This window comes from Chelonia mydas, chromosome 1 (genome assembly GCF_015237465.2).
Source record: "Chelonia mydas isolate rCheMyd1 chromosome 1, rCheMyd1.pri.v2, whole genome shotgun sequence".
In the NCBI taxonomy this organism is placed as follows: domain Eukaryota; kingdom Metazoa; phylum Chordata; order Testudines; family Cheloniidae; genus Chelonia; species Chelonia mydas.
In genome coordinates this window covers 50,122,377-50,149,964 of record NC_057849.1, presented here as the reverse complement: position 1 = coordinate 50,149,964, position 27,588 = coordinate 50,122,377, and the positions used below count along the sequence as shown (strand labels likewise).

The 27,588-nt window shown below is 37.5% G+C and overlaps 1 protein-coding gene across 7 annotated transcripts in view; it reads right to left on the bottom strand.

Annotated features, from left to right (window-relative positions):
• Positions 1–27,588, bottom strand: part of NBEA (neurobeachin) — an 837,833-nt gene that overhangs the window by 570,697 nt on the left and 239,548 nt on the right. For all 7 annotated transcript variants that reach the window (XM_027833036.3, XM_043531828.1, XM_043531837.1 and 4 more), the window contains 2 exons: positions 16,968–17,165; positions 13,838–13,971 (listed from right to left, as the gene is read on the bottom strand). In XM_027833036.3, coding sequence (XP_027688837.2) covers positions 13,838–13,971; positions 16,968–17,165 — 332 coding nt within the window. The remainder of the gene's footprint in view (positions 1–13,837; positions 13,972–16,967; positions 17,166–27,588) is intronic.

Genomic DNA, 27,588 nt, shown 5'->3' with positions numbered 1-27,588 from the left:
GACAGAGCTAGATTGGTGTAGACAGGGGGTTGTCTCAGCAATCTTTTAAACTTTAAAATTAAGAGAAATCTTGTAAATTTCAGACCAAACTTGTGACCGCCATACATCATTCCAGTCTCTATGGTACTAAAGATGATATGTATTCACGCAGGCAATACTATCCAGAACACAGCACAATGGAGCAGTGGTGTTAGGTGTTTCCTTCATACTTCCTCCCCAACAACCCTGAGGACAGAGTCCAGACATCAATATCTGGCCACACAACAGGGTCCAATGTGCACCTTAGTATGGACTAAAGATCAGTTTCACCTGTTGGGAGAAGTGTAAAGAAAAGACCAGTCCAGGAAAATCAAGGAAACCAGCCTCCAGGCCAGTAGTGCTCAGCCCCTCTCTGTGAATGAGGTGCTTAGCTGGGACAGAGAGACAAAAAAAGTGGTCATAAAAGCCTACTATTTGAAGGAACAGAAGAAAAGGTGGGAGAGAATATAGAAGACAGACTTGCCAAAAAAAGGTGAAAATATATATTGTGAGGACCCTGGGTGATAGACAGAGGGATTTATGAGAAACCAATTAATTGAGAGGAAGAAAAATCAACTAACAAAGCTGGGTCAGAGCAACATAGCAAGGAAAAGAAATGCATTAATGAGGTGGGGTCAGAGGAAGGGAAAGAAATGTATTCACCTATTGCTCAGAAGTACAAAGAAGGGGGAAAATAGGAACTCATGGCAGAGATTAAAAAGAGGAGCACACTTTTTTTCACAGGATGATTTTTTAAATAAGCCAGGGAGCTGTAGGATGGTTGCAAATGAACTGTAGTGTACCAAAGGTAGGGGCCTTAAATATAACCATTCTAAAAAGAAAGTAACAAAAATTCATTCAAATTTACAGGAAAATATCTATTTGTCTCCATATATTTAGTTTGTTATAAGAATTCTCCCTGGAAAATGAATTTGTATACTAGCAACTCTGGAAGAATGAATTAAAGAAAATATCAACCCTACACTTTTCAAATTTAAATGTTACTTAAAGAAACTAACCAGCCAAAGGTTCTACTCCTCCTCAAACACAACTTTTTATTTCTGAATATATTTTGAGACCAGGTAATCCAGGTTAGCACCAAAAAAATTATCAGCATGATGAGGGAAACAGGAAGCAGTATTCCTGGTGAGCAGCGCTGAGATGAAAGTACACAGCGTAGTCAGAATGTATGCTGTGAACAGGATATAGTGTCTTGTCTTGCTTTATTATTGTATGGTCACAATAATCAGTATAAAACCACACACAGTATTCTCTACAAATTGTCAGGAGTAAAGAACACAGACAATGTCCGATTACAGTACTCAAAATCTTCTAATGAAATCAGTCTATCATAATTGTCATTCATTTCAAATCAGGTTAAATTTATCAGCTTTATATTTTATCCTGATAGAAAAGCACTGTATTTTATTAAGTATACCTATAACGAACAACTTTAGTCTCTAGAAGCTCAGGTGAGGCAAAATGTGTTTTGCATAAAAATGACATATACAACATTTCAGATTGACCTACATTTAGAAATATAATTGTTTAACCTATTCACAACCTAATATACTAATCCTCCATAGATTTTATACTGTACTTAATACTATGCACTGTGAATAGTCCCCTTTACTTCAACAGGACTGCTCACTATGTGTGCAAAGTTAAGGAAAAGCATAAATCATTGTGAGATTAGGTCCTAGAATTATAATCATGAATAGGATTGATATAAAAATTAGAAATTATTATAAGAAATTATAATGGTTGATGGACTATTTCATATGGGGCTAAACTGCGATTCAGAATACTTGGGTTTTTCCCAGTTCTGCCAGTGACCTACTATGTGACCCTGGGCAAAGTTACTTCACCTCTCTTTTCCTCTAACCATTTGTTTGTCTTGTCTATATTGACTGTAAGCTCATTGATAAAGACTTACTCTTACTGTATATTCATACTGTCTTTAGAACAATGGGGCCGCAATCTCATATGAGGCCTCTCGGCACTACCATAATATAAATATATACCACAACCACAATAAACAAATATGGTATTTTATAGGGGAAAGCCATTAGTACCATATACAGTATAATCAAATCTTTGAGAGAGAACATGTTAATGGGCCACTGCAAGCCTAAAATAATGAAAATGACAAGTACCAGAGAAATCAGAGGTTAAACAGAGCCATCTCACATTCACCTAAAGATATAACCATCAAGAAATTTTGGGCAAATACTGTATAAGACATAACAGAATTGACTACATTTAGCCTCACAGTTAAACATAACTAGAGAAAAAATAGTTTATGTATATTACTAAACAGAACACAGAGCTATTAAGGGGTGCCTAACATCTCAAATGATATAAGAAAGATCTGTAAAGTCACTTCACAAATACTTGCTTTTAAACTGCCATTATACATACAGCATAGAAATGAAATGATTAAAGGAAAGGACAGAAAAATTACATGCTTGGCCTCAGTTTGTTGTGGAAGTCTTGCATACACCTATTAGTCATTGGCTTGAGAAAGAGAGAGACTACATTAAATAAGAGCTCCTGTACAAAATATTAATTAAAGAAAAGAGGACAGAGACAGGCCTCTCCTCTTTTATACACTGTACATTATTTAGCATGTATGTTTTACACTATAGAAAGTTTCATCTGCCTACCTGAAGAATCTAACAATTACACAAATCTGAAAGTTTCTTCCTTTCAAACCCCGCCCCCCCAACCCGTAAGTTCCACTTTAACATCTATTGAGACGGACTTCCCAACCAAGCACATAGACAGTACTAGAATAAACAAGTAATCACTCTCTCTGACACTAAATGTTAAGGGTCTTGTTCGAGAAGGTAAGGATCATCTCATCAGAGGATTAGGCCCCTAGTTTTTAATAGTGTATATTTCTCGAGCTAGGCAAACTAACAGTTAATTGTATTAAGTCGGCCATTCAAAATGTTAGCAAATGAGCTATAGCTGAAGACTTTAAAGAACTTAAGTATAAAATTAATTTTATCAGCAGAACCATGAAGCCCAAAAGAAGCTTTAAAAATGGTTACTGTTGACATAATGGAAGTAATATTGTTTAGAAGGCCATCTTCCAAGATGAACATTTTTCAAACAGAATTTAACAAACTTACCAGTAACTAAAATGCATTGGATTGCTGCAGGGCTCACATTAAACCTGCAAAATTCTGTGCACTGCCATATAAAATTTCTCTCCATTCTTGCCTATTTCCAACTCCCCTAGATACAAAGGCAAATATAAAGGATACTTCAGCTCATTCCTACATCTCCTCTATACCATGTCCCATCTAGAACACATCAAGGTTGCCTGCACAACAGCTAAAATATATGATATACACAATGGCAAGTATGCATGTAAACAAATACAGAAGAAAACAGATACTGTAATTTCTGATGAAAAATGTGGTGATCTCAGGACATCAGAATATGTTTCTAGCAGTACTTTTCAATCCACAGCACGAAATTGCCACACTTTTCAATGGATGATGCTACACCTCTTATTCTAGAATTAGCAAGTAATGGAGATGATAGTCTCTCAGGGATTATATGTACTTTATCATGATAAATACCTGAACTGGTTACATTAATAATCTACTACAAACTTTTTTTTCACAAATGTGCCAACGAGCGTACTCTTGGAAGGGTAAGAAATCTTCACCTTTCTGATTAAAAGCTATTTATCAGAAAATGTATGTGCTATGGGAATAACTTTTGGGCTCAACAGGGAGACAAAAATATCCCTTATACTTGCACTTGTTGGCTATTTTTCCTATATAATTTAGGCACAACAATTTGTTTTGGCACATGCATTATAAAGTCAGTACATTAATTATCTAACTTCTCTCCTTCATTCAGAAACATGATTTAATATTAATCCCTATTGTGTGTAAATCATCTTCTGTTGAAATCTTTTCTGAAAAGCTACTTAGCAATGCCACCCTTTGAACAGAAGACGGATAGTTTGATAGCTTACAGTAGTAAAAAAACAGATTTTGGATAATTGGCTTCATAATTCCAGAATGTGAGAATGCTCATTCTTAAACAAAAAAAGCAATAACTTTGCTTGTGACATGTAATTCAATCAAAATAGCTTCTTGTATAGTTCCTTCAAGTTGCCTAGTCAGAGACCCCGAAACACGTTCACGTATAAAGACAATTCATTTGTAACATTTGAAGATCCCAGCTGTATGGTCTAGACTGAGTGAATCAATGAACAATAGGCAACTCTTTTTAATAAACTCTAAAATGAATGTTGTTTCCCCCTTTGAGAGCAATTTATTATTGCTTTATGGATCCAACACACTTGATTAATTGGAGAACTGGCTCCTAAATGGACTGAAATTTCACTATGTCTCTTACAAACCAAATCACCTAACAGACACATCATTTATTCATTTCAAACAACAAATGCTTCAATAGAAATCTGGGAGGGGGGGAAGTAGAGGGGAAGTTTGTAATAATAATACATTGCAGAGATAATGAAGCAATGGATAAACATGGCACGGTCTGTATTAGTGAGGGAGAGTTTTAAGTCCACAAATCAACCAAAGATGCTAAAAGAAACTTTGGCCACTGTTGCTTTCAGAGATTCTATGGAAATTGATTCTATAACAGCTTGAGAGGGTGTGCCATTGAGACAAAACAGAAAATATTCCTTAATAGAGAAAAGTCATGTTGTGCCTAAATTCTTCTATTTTTCCCCTGCCCACCAGCATTTCCTACACACATTTAAGTTAGCTAACTGTCCCCTGGGACTGTACATTATTTAGGCAGTTGGATGTAAGAAAATTATCAAAGTTAGGTTTGATGGAAACAGAACGAAGTGCTGTTACAAAGGTCTCAGTCTCCACTAGCAGTGTGACATGTACATTGAGCAGGAGATGTGAAAGGATGGAAAACTGCAACATTCTGTATTAACTTGAGAGGATTCATTAAAAACTGATCCCATTCACATTTCATAATTCTCAGAGGACACAAAAGCACCATCTATTGTATCAAAAGTTAATATATTCACTAGTATTTGCTAGACATAAAGAGAGAAAATTAATATAAAGGAAAAATATATATAGTCCTACACCTAAAAGCTGTGTTCAGTTTTGACAAAGAAATGTACTAAACTACCTGGACTTAACTTTTCCAATCCACTGACAAATACAATATTGATGAAGGTCTGTGATTTGGGGATAATTATAAAGAAGGTAACAAACCAGTAGAAGCCTGTAACATCTCACTTTTTCAACAAGAGTCAATGCTGTTTGGAAAGGGTTAAATGAGTTTTGCTGACTCACTGAAGTAGGTGACTCATCACTTTAGAAGTAATCATGCCAGAGGGAGACAGTTTAAGCTGATCTTCATTACCGTATTGTTCATTTCTTCGTTAATAAGATCAAACCACAGGAAGAGGTCTTGTTTGGACCTTACTTACTGTGTTGATTGTGTTTCTAGTGCAGGTTGGGAAAATTACCCACTTACAGAGTGCAAAATAGAATTGTATCAGGACTCTAAAGTTGAAGTCATCCTGCTGTGCATATCTGGAAGCATCCTTTTGTTCAGCTAATTAAATAGACTTGTTCAGATTTAATCATGCCTTCTAAAACACGTTAGTCATAAAATAGGAAGGGCCCTGATGCTTCCTATTATTACTCAATGGTGGAGCAGTGGAGACGTTCTGGGCTGTGCATGTGTTCAGATGAGATCTTAACCAGGAGCAGATAGTTAGGTTGGTCTCCATATGCTCCTTTGGCTTTTCTAAGTTCCCTGCCCCACTTCCACTTGCCTTCAATGTGTATAGAGGAATGGGAGGGAAGGGGAATGCTTCTTCCTCTTTCCCTTCCCATCCTCTTCTCCTTTCCTTGTGCTGCAGGTTAGGGAGAAGGGTATCACATTCTGGATTAAATAAAAGGAAGTTCTTCTTCACACAACGCACAGTCAACCTGTGGAACTCCTAGTTTGAGGAGGTTGTGAAGGCTAAAACTATAACAGGGTTTAAAAGAGAACTAGATAAATTCATGGAGGCTAAGTCCATTGATGGCTATTAGCCAGGATGGGTAAGGAATGGTGTCCCTAGCCTCTGTTTGTCAGAGGGTGGAGATGGATGGCAGGAGAGAGATCACTTGATCATTACCTGTTAGGTTCAAACCCTCTGGGGCACCTGGCATTGGCCACTGTCAGTAGACAGGATACTGGGCTGGATGGACCTTTGGTCTGACCCAGTATGGCCGTTCTTATGGATTCAGCCATCAAAGCCTGACCTCCCACCACTGCTGCCACTGACTGTGGGACTGGTAATGGGCCCAAAGTGCCTCCTCCCTGCAGGAGATGCAGTGGGAGGAAGATTGCTACTGTCTGCTTCCTGGGAAGTAGCCATTTAGGGCACTATGTTTCAGTCCCACCCTTCTCACCCATAATCTGGTTGCTAGATCTCCTTCAATGCCAGAGGCTAGGCTGATCCCCAGTTTTGAGATCTGAAAGGGACTTTTCCCATATAGCAAAACTGGTGAACTGCTATATGGGTTTTTACCGTCTGTCCATCATCCAGGATGTCTGCTTTGGAGGGTTAAATTACAACTGTTGCAACATTGGCAGGTTGGTTGGTACATTAGAAAGGTCTGATTTGAGGTCCCTGTAACTCAGTAAGCCACTTGGACATACACTGGCCCTCAGGACAGTACTGAGGTATTAGATGTTTCATGCAGCATGCAATTCTCCTCCTTTTATGTCTCCTATCTCCAGCATTAGAGAAGTAGGTCCCTGAAGGAGTAGAGGGAGCATAGCCTTCATATCCACCCACAGGTTTGTAGTACCTGTCGCCATGAGAGCCAGTGGAGAACTGCAATGGAACAACCCTGTCAGGTACTTTGGGGTGGTTACCCCAGGAAAGGTAATAGTTATAAATAAAGTTCCGGCCTCCATATTTAATCATACTGCCGTGTGTGTGTCTCATTATTTCCATTACCACATCAATGAGCGGAACATATTACCTAGATCAGAACAAGTATGCTCTTAACAGTGTTGCTGTAAACTAGCAGATTAAAAGAAAGAAACCTATGGTAAAAGTTTGACATGCAAACTATCTTCACTCCTCCCCATTTTGTTCTTCCCGTACGCCTAAATTCAGCTATCAAATACATGAGGTATAACTGCAAATTGAAGATAGGAACAAAGACAAAACAAACACAAAAAGACTAGAAAAATCACTGATACTGCAAAAAGAAAAGGAGTACTTGTGGCACCTTAGAGACTAACCAATTTATTTGAGCATAAGCTTTTCCTTTTCTTTTTGCGAATACAGACTAACACGGCTGTTACTCTGAAACCTGTCATTATGCAAGGCACTGCATTTAGCCGTATGGAGTGGAAATCTATCAACTGCATCCGATGAAGTGAGCTGTAGCTCACGAAAGCTTATGCTCAAATAAATTGGTTAGTCTCTAAGGTGCCACAAGTACTCCTTTTCTTTTTGTGAATACAGACTAACACGGCTGTTACTCTGAAAACTGATACTGCAAGATATTTGATTGATGAAGGCAAGGCAGACACTGAAAACTACTCAGAGGTGGAGATAAAGAAAGAACAGAAACATGGATGCAAGGCTGCCATTTTTTTTCATTCACACTTCTCTCTCAAGAGGCAGACAACCTCCTTTCAATCTGGACTGACTGAGCTAAAAATACAGAAGAATGCTATTACTAGAGGTGGTTGAAAAAGGGGATGAATTTTATTTTATTTTTTTGAAACAATTTAATCTCTACTTTGTCTAAAATCAGTATTTAGAAATGTTAACAGCTTTAGTTATTGTATTTACTTCCTACATATGTGATATCATCTTTCTGATTCTTCTTGATTTCCTCTGTCTAAAGTATGTAGTCTGCAATCCTGGATTGTCATTTCTAGAATAAGTGTATGAAAGATTGGGTCCCAGTCTTATTTTGCTTCTAAATGCTTTAACCCTAATCTGGTCTACCAAACAATTTAAATCCTCTTACTTCTTTCAGGATTTTTCTCCAGATGTACTGAATCATTATCAGCAAAAACCAGAAAAATCATCTCAATTAGCATGTGTCACCTACGATTTGCACAGGAATTGAGTTAGCATAGAAGATTACACTTCATACACTGTCAAATTCAATATTAATGTCAGATGAGATGAGAAGTACACCTGCACTAATACCAACGGTGACACAAATATAAAACCACTGCTGAACAATGTTAATCCTCTGATATTATAATCCCAATATACGTTATCAAAAGGATCTGCAGCTGTACCACAACACATGTAGGTATAATACCTCTCTTGTTGTTAGATAAATATCTCTGACTGAAGCTACAGAATTTTCTACAAAAACTACTATTTTTGGGAAGCAAGAGGAAAAGAAGAAATTGTTAACATCCAAGTTCCCCCTTCTGAAAGAGACACAACGATGGATGGTCTAAAATTAGACCAACAACTAAGTTTAGTGTAGACTGCAGATCACGTTGTTCTGCTGCTCTCTTCTCCGAGCAGATAAGTACAAGAATCTCTACAGTGTTTAGACAGCAAGATTGTTGGATATTTCATTACTTGGCCTGCTCACAAGAATGGAACAAACAAGACAGAGCTATAGGATAATAACAAACTCAGCAAGAACATCAGCAGGCCATGGGGTTGCCCAGCACAGTAATTTTTTTATATACTAAATCTATCATTTTGGGGGAAATTAAGGTATCAGCATGTCAAAGAGAATAAAATTTAATGTAGGCACCTTGTTGGGACCATAAATCTTTACACAGCCCTTTAAATCTAGAAAAACACATTTCAAAAGGACTTGAATTCATTAAACAGATTTTGATTCTTTGAGAAAATAAAAGGGAAAAAAGGTTGGAAGCCTACAATATTTATTTTGGAGCATCAGGCCTCCCAGCCACATAAAAGGCAAGAGATATCATAGTTATTCTAGGGATCCACTTACGAAAGAGTCACCCAATTTGCCCCCCACCCAGAGAGAGAGGTGACAGCAATAGTAGCCAGTCTTCACAAACCAACTGGCCTTGTGACATCAAAAGTCATTTGGACTTACTTTCTGCAGGGAGATGATACATGTTATGTTCTGGCCTAATTGCTTTTTATGAAGATGGAGCTTAACTGTTTTGTTTAAAAGAACTGGAATGCTATTTTGTTAAAACATATTGTAATAATCTCTCTTTATAAATTTACATAGGACAGACAAGGTAATGATTACATTTATGTTTAAACAGAAAATAGGCAACGATTAAAAAATTGAATTAAGAAAAATCAATTATAAAATTTTGAAAAAATAGCAAGAAGCTAAACTTTACAAAATAGAAAAGGAAAGTTAACAAAAATTATATAGTTAAGGGACCCTCTCCTCTCCATCACAATCCTTCTACACAGCAAGCCTTAGTCTCCCTAATGTCTATGCCTCCACATCCTTCCCCCTCTAGCACCTTTCCCCTTCTCCTCAATGTCCCTTCTCCCCTTTCTTTCATTTTCCTACATCCTTGTTTATTTTAACTCCACTATCCTACCATAATCCTCGTCCCACCTCTATCCCATAAAAAAGTAAAATAAAAAGATAATCATTGGATTTACAGTGTGTAACAATCACCAGCTTGATCATTTTTGTTCCATCTCTTTCCCCAATCTGTTATCTGTTTGGGTCTTTTTTATTATTTGGTATTCAGAAAAAGGACTGCATCTTGGTACAATATGTTTGCATAGTGTTTAGTGTGATGGGTTCCAGATTCTGATTAGAAATTAAATAATCTGATTCAATAAGAACTTCAATATCTTTAAAAAAGGAATTTATTGCCTTATTCAAGTAGAGCAAATATCTTTCTCGTTAAAGTTCCACTAACTCCATAAACGGCTATGTGCATTTTAAATTGGATTTAGTGTTTTCAATAGGGAAACCACAGAGTGAAACAGGCTTTTCTAAAACACACATTATAATCTCACTTAAGTGCTTCAAACAGAAGAGTCAGGGCAATTTATTATTTTACTGTCTACAAAACAAGTTTAATAACAATAAACAAGTTTAATAAATTGAATATAAAGTAGGTTTTGTCATATATAAAGCTTCCTAAAACTAGAATGCGTCATTTTGTTTATTTCAGTGCTATTAAGTTCACAGATAAATGCATACTCCCTTCAGTTACTTCAAACCAAGCATTTTTTCACTTCTGCATTTACAAACTACAAAGTAAAATTAATCGTGTGGAAAGCACATAATTAAATATATATTACCAATGAGTGAGTATTCCACCTATGGAAGTACACAACTACTCTATCTGGGTAAAACATGGAGGGATTGGAGCAGGGGGCAAATCAGTACCACTGGGGTATAAACAGAGGATAGTTATTTCAGGGAAAATCCAATGATTAACTTATATCTATGTACTGGAAAATATACACACTGAATATAGGAATTTTCAAGACTGTTTTTGGAAATCATTTCTGTTTCAGTACCCAATTCAAGTGAAAGGTGCTTAAGTCACTATAAAGGAAGCAGACAATTTGCCACTATATCACCACACTGGACTTGCTGCTAAAAATAGAATGAAATATAGGAAATTTATCTTACAACTGAAATGAACACAAAATTTAAGATTTTCCACATTCTATCTGTCAAAAGTTTGGTGTTACTTTAATACTAGTTTAACCATTCTTCAGTTAACCACTCTTTCAAAAATACCGCTGAACTTGCAAGTAACTGAAAGTCTGATTTCCCATGTATTCTAATCTTGAAGTGCATTTTATGTGTCTAAGAATTAAAACCACAACAGAGCATAAAATGTAACAATTTATACACTTCCTAAATAACAATCAAAAATGACTAGAAATTACTCACAGCTATTAATTACAATAAAATACACAAAAGGGTTGATTTTAAAAAAAACTGGCCAATGTTCTCGGCAGGGGAAGAAGGCCCCTATGCCAATGACTATCCCTGGAAAGAGGTTTGAGTTGTACAGCCCTTGTGCAGACTCTAAACATTCAAATCTGGCGATGTTTAGTCTACGGAAGAGAAGAATGAGGGGGGATTTGACAGCTGCTTTCACCTACCCGAAAGGGGGTTCCAGAGAGGATGGCTCTAGACTGTTCTCAATGGTAGCAGATGACAGAACATGGACTAATGGTCTCAAGTTGCAGTGGAGGAGATTTAGGTTGGATATTAGGAAAAAACTTTTTCACTAGGAGTGGGGGTGAAACAGTGGAATGCGTTACCTAGGGAGGTGGTGGAATCTCCTTCCTTAGAAGTTTTTAAGGTCAAGCTTGACAAAGCCCTGGCTGGGATGATTTAATTGGGGATCGGTCCTGCTTTGAGCAGGGGGTTGGACTAGATGACCTCCTGAGGTCCCTTCCAATGCTGATATTCTATGATTCTATGAAATCCATAGGAGGGAGTGCTCTTACCCACCCAGAAAGACATTGTTTTCTAGAAGATTCTTAAAGATTAGCATGCCCTTTGTACATATCTTATACCTGGGGAAACAGAGGCAATTCTCAAAGTACACTTAGTCAGACAGCACAGATCTGACAAACAGCTCAAGCCCTTCAACACCAATGATATGCACTGAACCACGACCATCATTCTGGATAACTCAGAGCTGTGCCTATGGCTAATAGACCAGGGTCCCCATCTCTATCCTGATACAGCATGTGCAGTCTTCTCCAACAGATTTATTCACCACAGCCATGCCCTTTGTTAATTTGGGATAGTACGCCAACTAAAGGAGAATTTTAATTAAGCAAGATCTACGCCAATAACAAAATATACATATTTGTACGTGCACCCCTGGTAGATTGAACCACATTAGTTTCATTTTCCTATGGAATTTCCTTTAGTTTAAAAGCATTCTTCAGCACGATATTACAGTACCACGGTAAATGCCTTAGGTGCCAACTGTGGGTGCTCTGGGACTCACACACCCATGGGAAAAAAATAGTGGGTGCTCAGCACCATAGAATCATAGAATCATAGAATATCAGGGTTGGAAGGGACCCCAGAAGGTCATCTAGTCCAACCCCCTGCTCGAAGCAGGACCAAGTCCCAGTTAAATCATCCCAGCCAGGGCTTTGTCAAGCCTGACCTTAAAAACCTCTAAGGAAGGAGATTCTACCACCTCCCTAGGTAACGCATTCCAGTGTTTCACCACCCTCTTAGTGAAAAAGTTTTTCCTAATATCCAATCTAAACCTCCCCCACTGCAACTTGAGACCGTTACTCCTCGTTCTGTCATCTGCTACCATTGAGAACAGTCTAGAGCCATCCTCTTTGGAACCCCCTTTCAGGTAGTTGAAAGCAGCTATCAAATCCCCCCTCATTCTTCTCTTCTGCAGACTAAACAATCCCAGCTCCCTCAGCCTCTCCTCATAAGTCATGTGCTCTAGACCCCTAATCATTTTTGTTGCCCTTCGCTGGACTCTCTCCAATTTATCCACATCCTTCTTGTAGTGTGGGGCCCAAAACTGGACACAGTACTCCAGATGAGGTCTCACCAGTGTCGAATAGAGGGGAACGATCACGTCCCTCGATCTGCTAGCTATGCCCCTACTTATACATCCCAAAATGCCATTGGCCTTCTTGGCAACAAGGGCACACTGCTGACTCATATCCAGCTTCTCGTCCACTGTCACCCCTAGGTCCTTTTCCGCAGAACTGCTGCCTAGCCATTCGGTCCCTAGTCTGTAGCGGTGCATTGGATTCTTCCATCCTAAGTGCAGGACCCTGCACTTATCCTTATTGAACCTCATCAGATTTCTTTTGGCCCAATCCTACAATTTGTCTAGGTCCCTCTGTATCCTATCCCTCCCCTCTAGTGTATCTACCACTCCTCCCAGTTTAGTATCATCCGCAAATTTGCTGAGAGTGCAATCCACACCATCCTCCAGATCATTTATGAAGATATTGAACAAAACCGGCCCCAGGACCGACCCCTGGGGCACTCCACTTGACACCGGCTGCCAACTAGACATGGAGCCATTGATCACTACCCGTTGAGCCCGACAATCTAGCCAGCTTTCTACCCACTTTATAGTGCATTCATCCAGCCCATACTTCTTTAACTTGCTGACAAGAATACTGTGGGAGACCGTGTCAAAAGCTTTGCTAAAGTCAAGAAACAATACATCCACTGCTTTCCCTTCATCCACAGAACCAGTAATCTCATCATAAAAGGCGATTAGATTAGTCAGGCATGACCTTCCCTTGGTGAATCCATGCTGACTGTTCCTGATCACTTTCCTCTCATGTAAGTGCTTCAGGATTGATTCTTTGAGGACCTGCTCCATGATTTTTCCAGGGACTGAGGTGAGGCTGACTGGCCTGTAGTTCCCAGGATCCTCCTTCTTCCCTTTTTTAAAGATTGGCACTACATTAGCCTTTTTCCAGTCATCCGGGACTTCCCCCGTTCGCCACGAGTTTTCAAAGATAATGGCCAAGGGCTCTGCAATCACAGCCGCCAATTCCTTCAGCACCCACCAGTCACAGCTGTTTGGCAGCTGGGGGGAGGGCGGAGAGCAGCAAGTGCTGGGGGCTTTGGGAGAGGGATTGGAGCAGGGATGGGAAGAGGCGGAGCGAGGGTGGGGCCTTGGGGGCAGGGGCAGGGAAGGGGTGGAGCACTTCCAGGGAAAAACAGAAGTCAGTGCTAAACACCATTTAAAAAGATTCTGTTTCTAGCATGAAAACATAAAGAAGAGTGCACATAAGTCACAGCATTTATATTAACCAAATTACCACAAGAGAAAGAAAAACACTGCTAGCATACTTTATGTAAATTGCTTGAAATAAGCTTACCAAACAGTTGTTTCCATTTGACTGTCATTTAGTTGTCGATTGTCTAACTGGGCAAAGAGAGGAAAAAGAACCTGAATCCCTCCAATCGAATGAATTGCACTGTGAATTGAGTGGGTTACTATAGCTTTCACATCCTATATTAAAAAACAAAAAAAGGTTCTCAATGTTAGTTTGTATTTGCCATTATCACATTGTACCATAAATGTCTAATAATTAAAAATTAGTCACTAGTGGTGCTTCAAAGACAAAAGATTTACTGTGCTTTTTATTTTCTGTCAATTTAGTCTAAATGCTATAAAGATAATCTCTTTTCAAAACTTCAAGCCATCCAAATATGTAGAACACCACAAAGTTATGCTTCACACACAGTCTTTACAAGTAACGTATACTGTAAGGTCCCTGTGGCCATTTTGCCACAAAAGGTTTAAAAATTAGGGCTGTCGAGCAGTTAAAAAAATTAAGCACAATTAATCGCATTGTTAAACAATATTAGAATACTATTTATTTAAATAGTTTTGGATGTTTTCTACATTTTCAAATATATTGATTTCAATTACAACACAGAATACAAAGTGTGCGCTGCTCACCTTATATTTTTTTATTACAAATATGTGCACTGTAAAAAAAACAAATAGAGATTGCAATACAGTACTTGTATGAGGTGAACTGAAATACTATCACGAAAGTTGAAATTACAAATGTAAAATTATGTACAAAAAAACTGCATTCAAAAATAAAATAATGTAAAACTTTAGAGCCTACTCAGTCCGATTTCTTGGTCAGCCAGTCGTTCAGAGAAACAAGTTTATTTACATTTTCAGGAGATAATGCTGCCCGCTTCTTGTTCACAATGTCACCTGAAAGTGAGAACAGGTGCTCGTATGGCACTGTTGTAGCCGGTGTCACAATATATTTACATGCCAGATGCACTAAAGATTAATGTGTCCTTTCATGCTTCAGCCACCATTCCAGAGGACGTGTCCATGCTGATGATGGGTTCTTCTCAAAAACAATCCAAAGCAGTGCAGACCAATGCATGTTCATTTTCATTATCTGAGTCAGATGCCACCAGCAGAAGTTGTTTTTCTTTTTTTGCAAAAAGAAAAGGAGTACTTGTGGCACCTTAGAGACTAACAAATTTATTTGAGCATAAGCTTTCGTGAGCTACAGCTCAACAGAGTTGTGTATATAAATCTCCCCACTGTATTTTCCACTGCATGCATCCGATGAAGTGAGCTGTAGCTCACGAAAGCTTATGCTCACATCAATTTGTTAGTCTCTAAGGTGCCACAAGTACTCCTTTTCTTTTTGTGGATACAGACTAACATGGCTGCTACTCTGAAACCTTTCTTTTTTTGGTGATTCGCGTTCTGTAGTCTCCGCATTGGAGGGTTGCTCTTTTAATACATCTGACAGCATGCACCACATCTCGCCCCTCTCAGATTTTGGAAGGCACTTCAGATTCTTAACCCTTGGGTCGAGTGAAGTAGCTATCTTTAGAAATCTCATATTGGTACCTTCTTTGCATTCTGTCAAATCTGCAGTGAAAGTGTTCTTAAAATGAACGTGTGCTGGGTCATCATCCGAGACTGCTATAACATGAAATATATGGCAGAATGTGGGTAAAACAGAGCACGGGACATACAATTCTCCCCCAAGGAGTTCAGTCAACAATTTTATTAATGCATTTTTTTTAACGAATGTCATCTGCACAGAAGCATGTCCTCTGGAATGGTGCCAAAGCATGAAAGGGCATACGAATGTTAGCATATCTGGCATGTAAATACCTTGCAATGCTGACTACAAAAGTCCCATACGAACGCCCGTTCTCACTTTCAGGTGACATTGTAAATAAGAAGCGGGCAGCATTATCTCCCATAAATGTAAACAAATGTGTTTGTCTTGGCAATTGGCTGAACGAGAAGTAGGACTGAGTGGACTTGTAGGGTCTAAAGTTTTACATTGTTTTGATTTTGAGTGCAGTTATGTAACAAAAAAATCTACATTTGTAAGTTGCACTTTCACGATAACTACATTGCACTACAGTACTTGTATGAGGTGAACTGAAAAATACTATTTCTTCTGTTTATCATTTTACAGTGCAAATATTTGTAATAAAAAATAATATAAAGTGAGCAGTTTACACTTTTTATTCTGTGTTGTAATTGAAATCAATATATTTGAAAATATAGAAAAACATCCAAAAATATTTAATAGATTTCAAATGGTATTGTATTGTTTAACAGTGCAATTAAAACTGAGATTAATCGTGATTAATTTCTTGGAGTTAATTGCATGAGTTAACTGTGATTAATCCACAGCCCTATAAAAAATAATTTAACCATAGAATGCTTTAGTTGGTCAATTTTAATGTGAAACTGGACCTATTCAGACTGCTTGGTTTCGTTACCTATATGTTTTGCCCAAATTGACTGGGCTGGAAAATAAGGCAAGCATTAAACTGATAGCCCTCAACATATAATTTGACAAACTACTGTTCATTGTGTAATACACACATTTCTTTAATGACTCATTAATAATTTTGGCTGAAGAGAACAAGTGAAAAAGTAGCTAGGTGAGAATGATAGCTACTCATTTAAAAACAAACAAATGTTAATCTAGAACTAAAGCAATGCTTAATAAAAACAGCAATGGCAGCAGCATACCGTATCATCATTCAAATGACGTCAATTGGGTACAGATTGCAGAATTTTTTGTGTTAGCAGAGTTTGGCCTACACACAAGATCCTTCTGGAGAAGTATAGTTACATACATCTTGCTAAACAATGCACCTCAAACAATTAATAGGTTATATAGTTGATGATAGCCATAGAAGCGGCAGTGTTTGCTGTCCTTCATGCTGAAGGAAAGATACAGAAATGTTAGCCAGTACAAAAGGAAGGGAAATCCATGGATTAAATGGAGAAATCCATGGGATAAATGGAGAAAATGACTCAGCCTCAGTTAGATGAGGTGTCAAAGGGGCTAATGGATACCTAGGAAAGACTATACACACTAAAAGATAATAACAATACTAATTAGAAACAGACCCTCAATCACACTTTGGGAGCCTGTATGCTGTAAGCTCCATTAACAAAAACATGAAAATAAAGAACCAGTATAAACGAACCTGAAGCATAAGAGCATGTGGAGAGTGTACAAAAATTGAAGGGTTTTCCTTTGGTGAGGATTCAAGGCATAGTTGAGCATCAGTAGCCTTAGCATTGTAAGTAAAGGCAATACTACTTGCAAGTTTCCCATCATATAGAACTTGTTTGTGGTGCTCAGCCAGATGAATGTCACTCTCAGATTTAAATTTGAAAGTACTCTGGAAAAAAAAAAGTGACTTGAAAAGTGTTCATTTTAAATGAATAATAAAAATTGCATGTCACAAGATCTGTTTGTTGTATTATGAAGGAAGGGCAGGCAAGCAATACAGAATTTATCATTAAACTATATTTTGTATTTTCTGCTGTTTTCAAAATGTTTTCATACATTTAAGCCACAAGTTTATATCTTGATTTTTATTACCATTAGTAATGTAAAACTGGGATAGGGTGGGGAATCATATTTTTACCCTAAATGAACAGATTAAAGTATTTACTACATTTTACTATTAGTATGTCATTTTGTTCATTTATCTGGTATCATTTATTCTTCTTGGCAGCAGCATTAATGTTTTAACAGGTTGCAATTAATCTATGTTTCAGAAAATGCATCACAAAAAGCAGATATAAATCTGTTAATATTAACAGTAATGCAATATACATCTTCCAAAGTACAGGACATTTCAATTCTTCCACATTTTATTTAAGATAATAAAAGTTTAATGATCTAGAAATTATTTGTATTACTTGTTCTTTATTTGTGAATCTTTTTTTCCAAACCAAACTCTTACTTTGTTATACTGGCAATCCATGTTAAACAAAGATAATTTTTTCAGTGATACCATTCAGCATTGCCAAAGATATTAAAAACTGCTTACACACTGTATGGGTTCTTGTGCTTTCAATAGATTTCCATACGTTCTTAATCTTGCTTCTTTGACTTTTTACCAATAACACTACATGTCTACCAAGCCCAAAGAAAATATTTTAATGGAAGAGCTTATACATATATACTTCCCACGGCTTCTACAAATATCTTTTTGATTTAATAGAAAGGGTTTTTTATAAAACAGCATGCATCCCATGCTTCATTAACTAACAGACAGTAACACATTCCAAAGAGCTACCGATGTGAAAAACTACTTACAAAAATTAAAAAAAAAACCAATTTTCCAAATGCCAGATTTCAAGAATAATGATTTTCAAAGTTAAGGGAAGACTGGAAATCTGTATTACTCTTAAATATATTGTGATTCTTATTTGATTAAAAACCATGTTTTCTGGCAACACTGTCAAACTGACCAAGCATGAAAAGATACATTCATTTTCTTCTGCAACAAGCTGTCAGCTTTACTTGACTTACTACTTTAGCATGCTATAATCATTTGACAGCTGTGGGAAGGCAACTAGTGGTAAAACACAGTATACATAAAAATAAACCAAAATTGTTAGAAATTATTACCATTAAAGTAATGAAGTTTGAATTTCAATATAATGATTTCTAAAAACATCATTTATATTAAATAATCTGTTCCGAAGGCAAATCAAAATTCACATTGCTCAAACTGCGTATAACCAACTGCATTTCAAAATGTGCAACATTTTTATCACTTTCTGTCCTCCTCAACTTCTCCCATTTACACCCTCCCAGCAAGTGTTGTATGTAATAATTAGATCAGGGGACTGGTGGAATGCTATCCGAGTCCACTGATGTCCAGGCTAGTAGCAAACAAAGAGTTTGTTAGGAGGCTCCTCACCCCCTCCCCATAAACTGCGTTTTCTTACAAATATACAGGTATTCTTCATGTAATGCAGCGAACTTTTGCTGATAATGCTACCTGGACCTCACTTATCAGTTAATAAGCATAGTTAGATTACCTCACAAACATCTGTCTGAGAAAAAGGGAGTATGTCTCTTTAAAAAATGGGACAATTTCTTTAAATGTACAAATCATTAAAGTATCCTATTCATTGCCCCTCCCCCAGTGTCAAAAGCAGTGTTTTACATATTGAGCAAATCTACACTTGCCTTTTTATTGATTTCACAAAACAGTTGCATTCCAGCTTTTGACATATTTTTAAGTTTTACTGCTACATGAAATCTCTTCCTATACAGAAAAAAATGCTATACCCTTTAGTTTTGTAAAAATACATGTTTATGGAGCAAAAACCCATATACTTTGGGGTGTTCGTTTTTTTTAATAAGTTGCCGAATTTCTAGGTTTTGCAACTATAAGCATGGCAGACAGTTTCATATTATTATTTGCCCCTTACATTTTGGTAGCACTTAGAGACCTAAATAAGGTGTATTTAGACACAGAGAAATGGCAAAACTCTACACCATTTTTGTCACTGTAAATTATTATAGATTTTTTACATAATTCTTGAAAGTAATTTCAATAGCTTCTTATTACTCTAATATCTACTGCTTCTGAGCACTAGGAAACTTGTTATCCAGTTTAAAGTTTACCAGAAATCTAAACTTCTAACCACTTCAATCTGATATCATTGAAAAATGGAAAGAAAAATGCAATTTAAACTGAAATTACAAGAAACATTTTGACTTACTACTTGAGCAGAAATAAGGGCTCAACCAGGGAGAGGAAAGTAGGAAAGATATGGATGACAGATCAAGCAAAGAAGTCCTGCATTCACACAGCTAGTCTCTTATTTTAAAACAAGCCCTCTCATAACCTTGTTAAAATACTACTAATTGAAAAGGTGAGTTTTGTTTTGTTTTTGTTTTTAAATTAAATACTTACCTGCTGAGAAAAAAAAACAAATGAAAAGAAATGATTGAGGATGACTAGAGAGGAAAACCATGATTGTCCAACAACATTTTAGGATCTTACAACCCATTTGGACTTTTTCATTATATTGGAACCAGAGACCAGAACAACTTAGTGAGATCTAGCATCAACATTCCCTATTACTGTTTGCAGCAGGTTCTATGAACATTTTATTCAGAATTCAATGCCCTGAATTTCAAAAAGGTTTAGATTCAAACAAACCCATTTTATTTAATAAGTTTAAGATCTGTGCTGCCTACTGGTTCACGATGTTTACACTGGTTCAAAAGAGAATTAATGTTTTAGATCACTGCTTGAAAGCCAGACACACACAAACAAAACATCTCTCTTGCATTTTGTCAGGCTTCTGACAACAGCAGACATCAAGCTTTTGCCCGAAGGAAGTGATCATAACCTGGAGCTCCCGTAAGATCCACACTCAGAATCATCATCAAGGGAGGGAAAGAAATGCAATAAATGCTTGTACATAACAATACTTTGTTATCTTTATTGTTTGTTAGTATCATGAGGGAAGAGACTCACTGTATGCACACAGTAAACACTCTGACTACTTATATTGCACTAGAGCAAATGGCATAAATCTGTGATGCTGGCTCATGGAGAGGTTCCATGTCTTCACAAGGTGTGGCCCTTTCCCCATACTTGCAGAGAGAGCTGCTCTCATGCTGGTTTCTATTCAAGTTATCTAGGTTGAATTTAAAAAAAAAAGAAGGAAAAAAACGCATATACAAGGACACTTAAAAATTTTAAAAGGTAAATTTAATAGAATAGCAGTCTTTTCCTAAAATATCCCACACTGTAGCGTCTGTTGATCCTGCTCGGAAAAGGTTAAATGGGATCTACTGCCTCATGCAAGCCAAAATGTCGTTAATCCTCATGGGAACACGCGGTGGGAATGGCTCCACGAGAAAAGAGGATGGAGGGTGTGAGCTGAGGTCTCCCAACGAAAGAACTCTAGCTTCAACCTTCTCCCCAGGCATCATTGCTTCTAATCCTGGTTCTCTTATTTGTGTTTTCTTTATTAATGAAGACAAGCACCAGGAATAGGGTAAATTTGCAGTTTAAATAATATGCATATAAGGTATTTGTATAGCAGTTTAGGAGAGGCATCAGATCACACTGCACTGGAAAGGGGTGAAATCTGTTTATGCGGACTAGCTTTTAATGATGTATAATGAGAGTCTGAAGAGGTTAAGAGATTATGAGTAGAGCTGGGCAAATTTTTTTTTGGTGAATAGTAAATTTGCCAAAAAATTGATTTTTCAGAGCACTGAAGCGATTCACAAATTTGGGTCAAATTCAGTGAATAATGTGTCTAATTTTTTTTTCTGAACTGTAACACTCAAATCATGTCATTTAATTGGGACCTTTTTTTGTTTCAGTGATTTAAAAAAGGTCAGTTTTGATTTGAAACTAACTGACCTTTTCTCTGGATTTTTCAGTTCAACTGCCAAACCAAAAATCAATTATTTGCTCAGCTCTAATTTTTAGAAATTGTGGGGAAGGGAGGTTAATATTTATTCAACTTTTTTGTACTGTTGAAATAGAATTTCACATGTTGTTCTCTGTTTTAGGCAGAGAACTAAGGAACTGTACTAAGAGCCCTCAATTGAAGACATGGAGGTTTTTAAAATTTCACAAAGAACCTTTCTCCCAATCATTCATAAACACTTAGCGTTAAATACTGTAGATGTTTCTTGTTTAAATAAAAATATTTTAACCAATCCAAATAAAAAATTCCTCCCCCTTCTCATTTAGTTGCACTTCTGCCACTCTTCAGTCCTCCAGCACAAAGTCAAGAACTAGCATATCTAGAGTGGAAAAAAAGGAAGGGACAAAAACATTTCAAGCCTATTTTGTAAAACAAAAAGCAGCAAAAGGGCACCATTATATTTTCCTTTGCAAGTAACATTTAAAGGATTATTTATAAATTCTGCTGAAAAACTAGAAGGGATTCACAGAAGTTTCATATATTACATTCACAACAACTAAGTGAAAAGAGTGTTAAATTGCAAAGTCAAACTGTTAAAGTTAGGAAAAGCCAGAATTAAAGTTCTTTGTGCAGTCTGGCCTCCTTGTGCATCTGAATTATCATAGCCTTTAGTTACATGATCACATGCTATTCTTTTCCATGGGACCCATGCTTCATTGAGTGCACAGGACTGATGGTGATCAGAGAATGAGTTAGGACCTTTTCTAACTTATGACTTCGCAATCTTAACGTTCTTCTAATGTAGTTTTTTGGGTGGAATTTCCTTGGTTTTTAAAAGAGGAAACTGAAAAAAAAGAAATTCCATCACGTGGAACCTTTAGATCCACAGCACATACCACAAGCTAACAGAGTCACTGATAGCAGTAGAGGGCTGTTATCCTTTATATGGGTCAGCTACTATAAGGCACATATTTGCCAGCAGGTTTCACAGGTATTTGCTGACAGCAGAGGAATGCTGACACTCAGGAATCCTAAATCCCATTCTACGTTCTGAGGGGAGTGTATTCTAGTGGTTCCAAACCCCTCTGCTTCTGTCCCTGTAAGCCTGACCTGATCTGCCTCTGGCTCCGACAGTTTGTTCTGGTTCTGTATTATGATCACTGGAACTAGAGTCAGAGGGCCCACATTCCATGGATGGACCATCATTGATGGGACGTAAGTGGAACTGGGAAAAGTGGAGAGTTAGGTTGGAAGCAACTCAGCCACATAGACACAGCAGTGCACAGGGTTTAATAAAGTTCTACTTAATCTGCATTCAGTGTCACTCTGTGTGAAAGAAACATGGTGGCAGGGCAGAGCTGTGAGATCTCTGAAGTGCAGCACCTGGCACCACGAGCCATGGAACTTAGTCTGAAGCACCCTGGAGCCCTGGATTTCTAGCCCAATGATGAACCCAGAGGAAGGAGGAGTTTGTGCTGTATGTAGACCTCGCCATGCAGAAGGATGACAACAGCAGGCAAATAAAACTTTAGTTTACCTTATTGGGCAGTAAGGCAGAGAGGTCTCCAGCACTCTGAAGCTCAACATTACCTCAAGCCTCACAGCAGTCCTAGGAGTCCGGGAGACATACTGCTCCCCAAAGCAGGAAAAAAAAACCTGAGGAGCAAAACTTTTTTCTCTACAAAACAATGCAAAGGAGAGAGGATTGATTCCTATATTACAGCCTTACACACACTGGCCATTACATGTAATTTTGGGGACTTGATGGACTCCCTGATTCAGGACAGGACTTTCTGCAGGACTTGAGACCAACACCTGTGGAAGTGGTTGCTCCATGAAGGTGATCTCACATTAGACAGATGCTTAGACATCGGGCATGCAGCAGAAGCCTCAAGAGAAATGATGAAAGCCCAAGAAGGCATAACACCCCCAGAAGTAGATGCAATGAGACAAAATGTCAATTGCATGCCTCATTTGCCTGGTCCCCAACAGCAAGCATTTGATTTGTTGAAACAAAAGGCAACAGATACCCTTGCCCTTAAGTACTACCAGAGTAGAGATCAGATATTGTCCAGGAAGATTACTGATACCTGACACCCTGAGCAGGGCATACATACCCAGTATCACCAATCTGAGCATGCAGGATGGACTTACATTTTGAGGACACAGAGCTGTCTCTCCACCTAATTACATAAGGATGTCAAAAAAATGTGTGTGTCATACCCGGCTATTTACAACTGTCTTAGATGGCCTTGAGTGTGTGTTCACTGGCTGGGAACGAATATACAACTCTGCTCCTTGACACCTTCCAGTTGTGTGATAACTGCCAGCTGAAAGAGACCGTTCCCACATGAGCTGCCCTCCTGACCATGGGAATAGGTGGAAATAAACTTATTTACCTTCAAAGAAAAGCAGTACTTGATTACAGTGGACTACTATTCAATTTCTGGGGAGGACAATGCCCTGCCTGACACAAAAAGCAAGTCAGTGATTGGCAAACCAAAGGCCCACTTTGTGAGATATGCATTCCAGAGTATTCACCAACAGATCCCAATTTCCCAGAGAAAAATTCCAGGAATTTGACCAAAACACCACCTCCAGAGCGTACACACAGATTAATGATAATGTAATAATAATGTAATAATGTAATAATCCGAAAACAACTAAGATACTGTTAAACAAGACTGTTTCTTGTCATTAGCATTTTTGGCACACAAGAATACCGCATTACAAAGGTACCAACACCATCCAGTGAGGCAACTATAGGACAAAGGATCAAAACCCTGATACCAATGAGGGGAGATCTGTTGCAGCCAGAAAGATGAAGATACCACAAAGAGAAGATGGCCAACAATCAGAAAAAACAGGAACCAGAGTATAACAGGTCAGTCAGAACCTACAAGGCTTGGAGACAGGCACCCCGATGAGGATTCAGCCATTAGAAAGATACCAGAAAGAATGGACTAAAGGAATCATGAAGGGGGCACTGTCATCTAGCTCACACAAGTGACAAGTAATCCAAAGGAACAGGAGACACTTGCAAGTCAACAGACAACAGCCAGAGAAAACCTACAGAGAGAGAGAGAAACTACTACCACAGAGTAGTAGTATGCTGCCAAACACTAGCGAGTTTCTGTTGAGCATTTGTGAGCTGAGATTTTCAAAAGCTTTCAACCAAATTTGGGTGGATTTTCACACAAGAAAAGGCACTTCCCTGATGCCAGAGCAAGTTTGTTTGTTTGTTAACATAGATAAAATAACTTATTTTGCCCTAGCCACATTCTTCAGAACCATGTGCTGAAATAACCCAACAAAATTAAGCCATAGGCAGGTACCTGGGATAGAAAATTTCAACCTAAATAGTTAAAGTTTAGCTACATTATAAGCAACTGAAAACAGGGTGTTACAAGAAGCAACCTGTTAGTTTTGCTTTTTTCATATATCCTGCTAGATTCCACTACAGTAGTTTACCAACTTCAGGAATAAGGAAAGAGGCCTGATTGCATAGTACTATCAACACATTAATTCTGTTTATTATCACCTAGATCAGCTAGTTGAGCTGGGACATTTCTAATTTCTGCAGAATTATATTTCTACAATAGACAGTGATATTCAGCCCATAATGAAAACAAAACAAATGTTTTAACTATCATACTGCACTAAACCATCATACTGCACTAATTAAACCATTAAACCATCATACTGCACTAATTAAACCATTAAACCATCATACTGCACTATTAATTAAACCATCATACTGCACTATTTCTAGTTCTCCCCATGTACAAGGACTAGTATTATGCACAGACTAAGATCAAAAGTGTATGATAAAGTTAACCATAGGGGATATTATTTCAACAGATAGCACACTTTACTACTACTGTATTTGAGATTTGATATTCACCTCACTGAAACCTGCTGGATGGTTGATCACTTATGAAACATTGTGATTGACAGTAAAGTTAATGTTTTAACTTATTCAATTTTATTTCTCATTTGCAATATCTTACTATGGTTCCTGCAAAACTGTACAAGAAAAGTGATTTTTATTGGAAATTTTTGTATTAGAACATTACACAAATTCTTAGATTGAAGGTATAGACAAATTTTAGCATGCAACAATTTTGAGATATAGGATCATACACTGTAAATCCTTTGGCTGTTTTTTTTTTTTTTTATCAGTGAATGAAGAATGTCATATTTAATCAAGCTAAGTACTCCACATGCTCACAATACTGTCTGATGCAGTCAGTATGTTTTCAATTAACCAAAATAAAAATATTAATCTCAACGAGGAATATTGTTAACATTAAAAATGCAATGAGTCATCCAAAGTAATTTAAACTATTTTCTACACAGGTCATTATTTAAATTAAATAAGACAAAAGAAAGATCCTTACCAATAAATGTACATCACCAAATACATTGCCTCTGTAGATCCACAGTGTAGGAGTTTTGTGCCATGCCTTGCAAGCCGTAAAACAGCTAGTTAGTAAAACCATTAGGGGAGGCTTGTACACTCTACAATCTGAACACTCCAAAACCAAAAGTTTATGGAAGCCTCATCCCCTATACAACTCCTATTCTGGAAAAGAGAAGGTCAGTGTGGATCTGCAAATGCACTATATTCAGATAACTCAATTTAATGGAATCTAATCTTCCTTTCTCTATCATGAACTGCCTCCGCAGATCTTCTCTATATATAAGACTATTCAGCAATATCAAAATCCAGGATTAGGAACAGAGGACCAGCAAGATCAAGCAACAGATTTCTGAAATAAGAATGCTCATCTCTTGAGAGCTTGACTGTATGAAGCATAGCTTTTTTTTATTCCCATTTAAAAGGAATGGTTAGAACTGAGGACTCGCTATGGCAGCCATGTGTACCAAGGATGGTCTAGATAATACTTAGTCCTGTCATGAGTGCAGGGGACTGGACTAGATGACTTCTCAAAGTCCCTTCCAGTTCTATGATTCTATGATCCCTAGAATCCAGTAAAGTAGAAGGATCAGAAAGACTGGAACATTACTGGTCTCCCCCCCGCACCCCGTTCCCGAGGCTCAAGCCTTTAAAAAAAAGGTCCTCCTTTCTCAACACCAAACTGCTTTGACTGTCCTCTATGATCCAAGGATTTCTGCTGAAAAGTAAAAATTGAGAACTCAGCCTAGTAGGACATATCCAGGTGAAAGACCAATTCTTCTGTCAGCAACATGTTCAGTCTATGAATCTGATCTTCCTCACTCTTGAGATAAAGGCAGTGCGCCAATTTAATGGATTCCAGTCACACACAGGGGTCTGCAATAGATATCCTGCTAATCCAGAATGAACAAATCTTGAGCCTTTTGTGGATTCAGAATATTGCACCAACAGCTCATCTGTGCTAAACCAATTCTTAAGATAGTAGATGATTTGTACTTCTTATAAAAATGTTGCTCTGTGTGTAACAGAGTAAACAAAACAGGAGAGATATGGGGAAAAAGAAGATTAAAAGTGAAGAATTTTGTGGAGATGGCATTTCTAAGGAAATGTAGGACATAGGAGCTCCCATGCTGGATCAGATTAATGTTCCATCTACTTCAGTAACCCATCTCCAACAATGGCCAGTTCCAGATTATTCAGAATAAGGTGAAAGAAAACTGCAAATGGACTTTGGAATAATCTCCCCCCAGGGAAAATTTCTTCGTAGCCCTAGGAAGTTAGTGATTGGCTTGTAACGTGAAAAATGAGGGTTTATGCCCTTTACAATATTTTATCCCTTCTAATGTAGCTATCAATATTTTTATTATTGAAAACATATTGGTTTTCACACAACTGAACTCTAGGCATATTTTCAGCTTTAATACAGAAATCACTAGAGCGAAAGTGTTTCTACACCTAATTATCTGTACCAGTCATATGTAGAGGCATTAATATCAGGGTGGATAAAAATCAATGATTTAAAAAATAAATAAAGGAATTTTTTTTTTATTTAAATTGGATTTATTTGATAAAATGCTTTTTGAGGAAAAAAACCTATCTAAAGATAGTTTTAATTAAGATACATTATATCTCAATGGAATAGGGATTATAAATTCTAATTCTATAGTATGAGACAATATATTCATGTAAAGTTTAAGAAAAATTTTATAAATGAGTTCCAATAGGTCAAGGATTAGGGACCAAATCTTATCCACAGACTTCTGTATAGATTATTTAGGTTAATCTTTCTATCTACCCAATGGGACTCAGTGCTCAGTCTAGAAGATACCATCAGAGATGCTTAGTTTTGCAGTTCTCACACTGTGGATTTGTGTCTCCAGAAGTAATATCCTTGTTAACATAAATAAATAATATATAGAGGTGAAAAATATATTGTCCCTCTGCAAATCTGTGGACACAGAGTTAATCCCTTACCTCTCTCT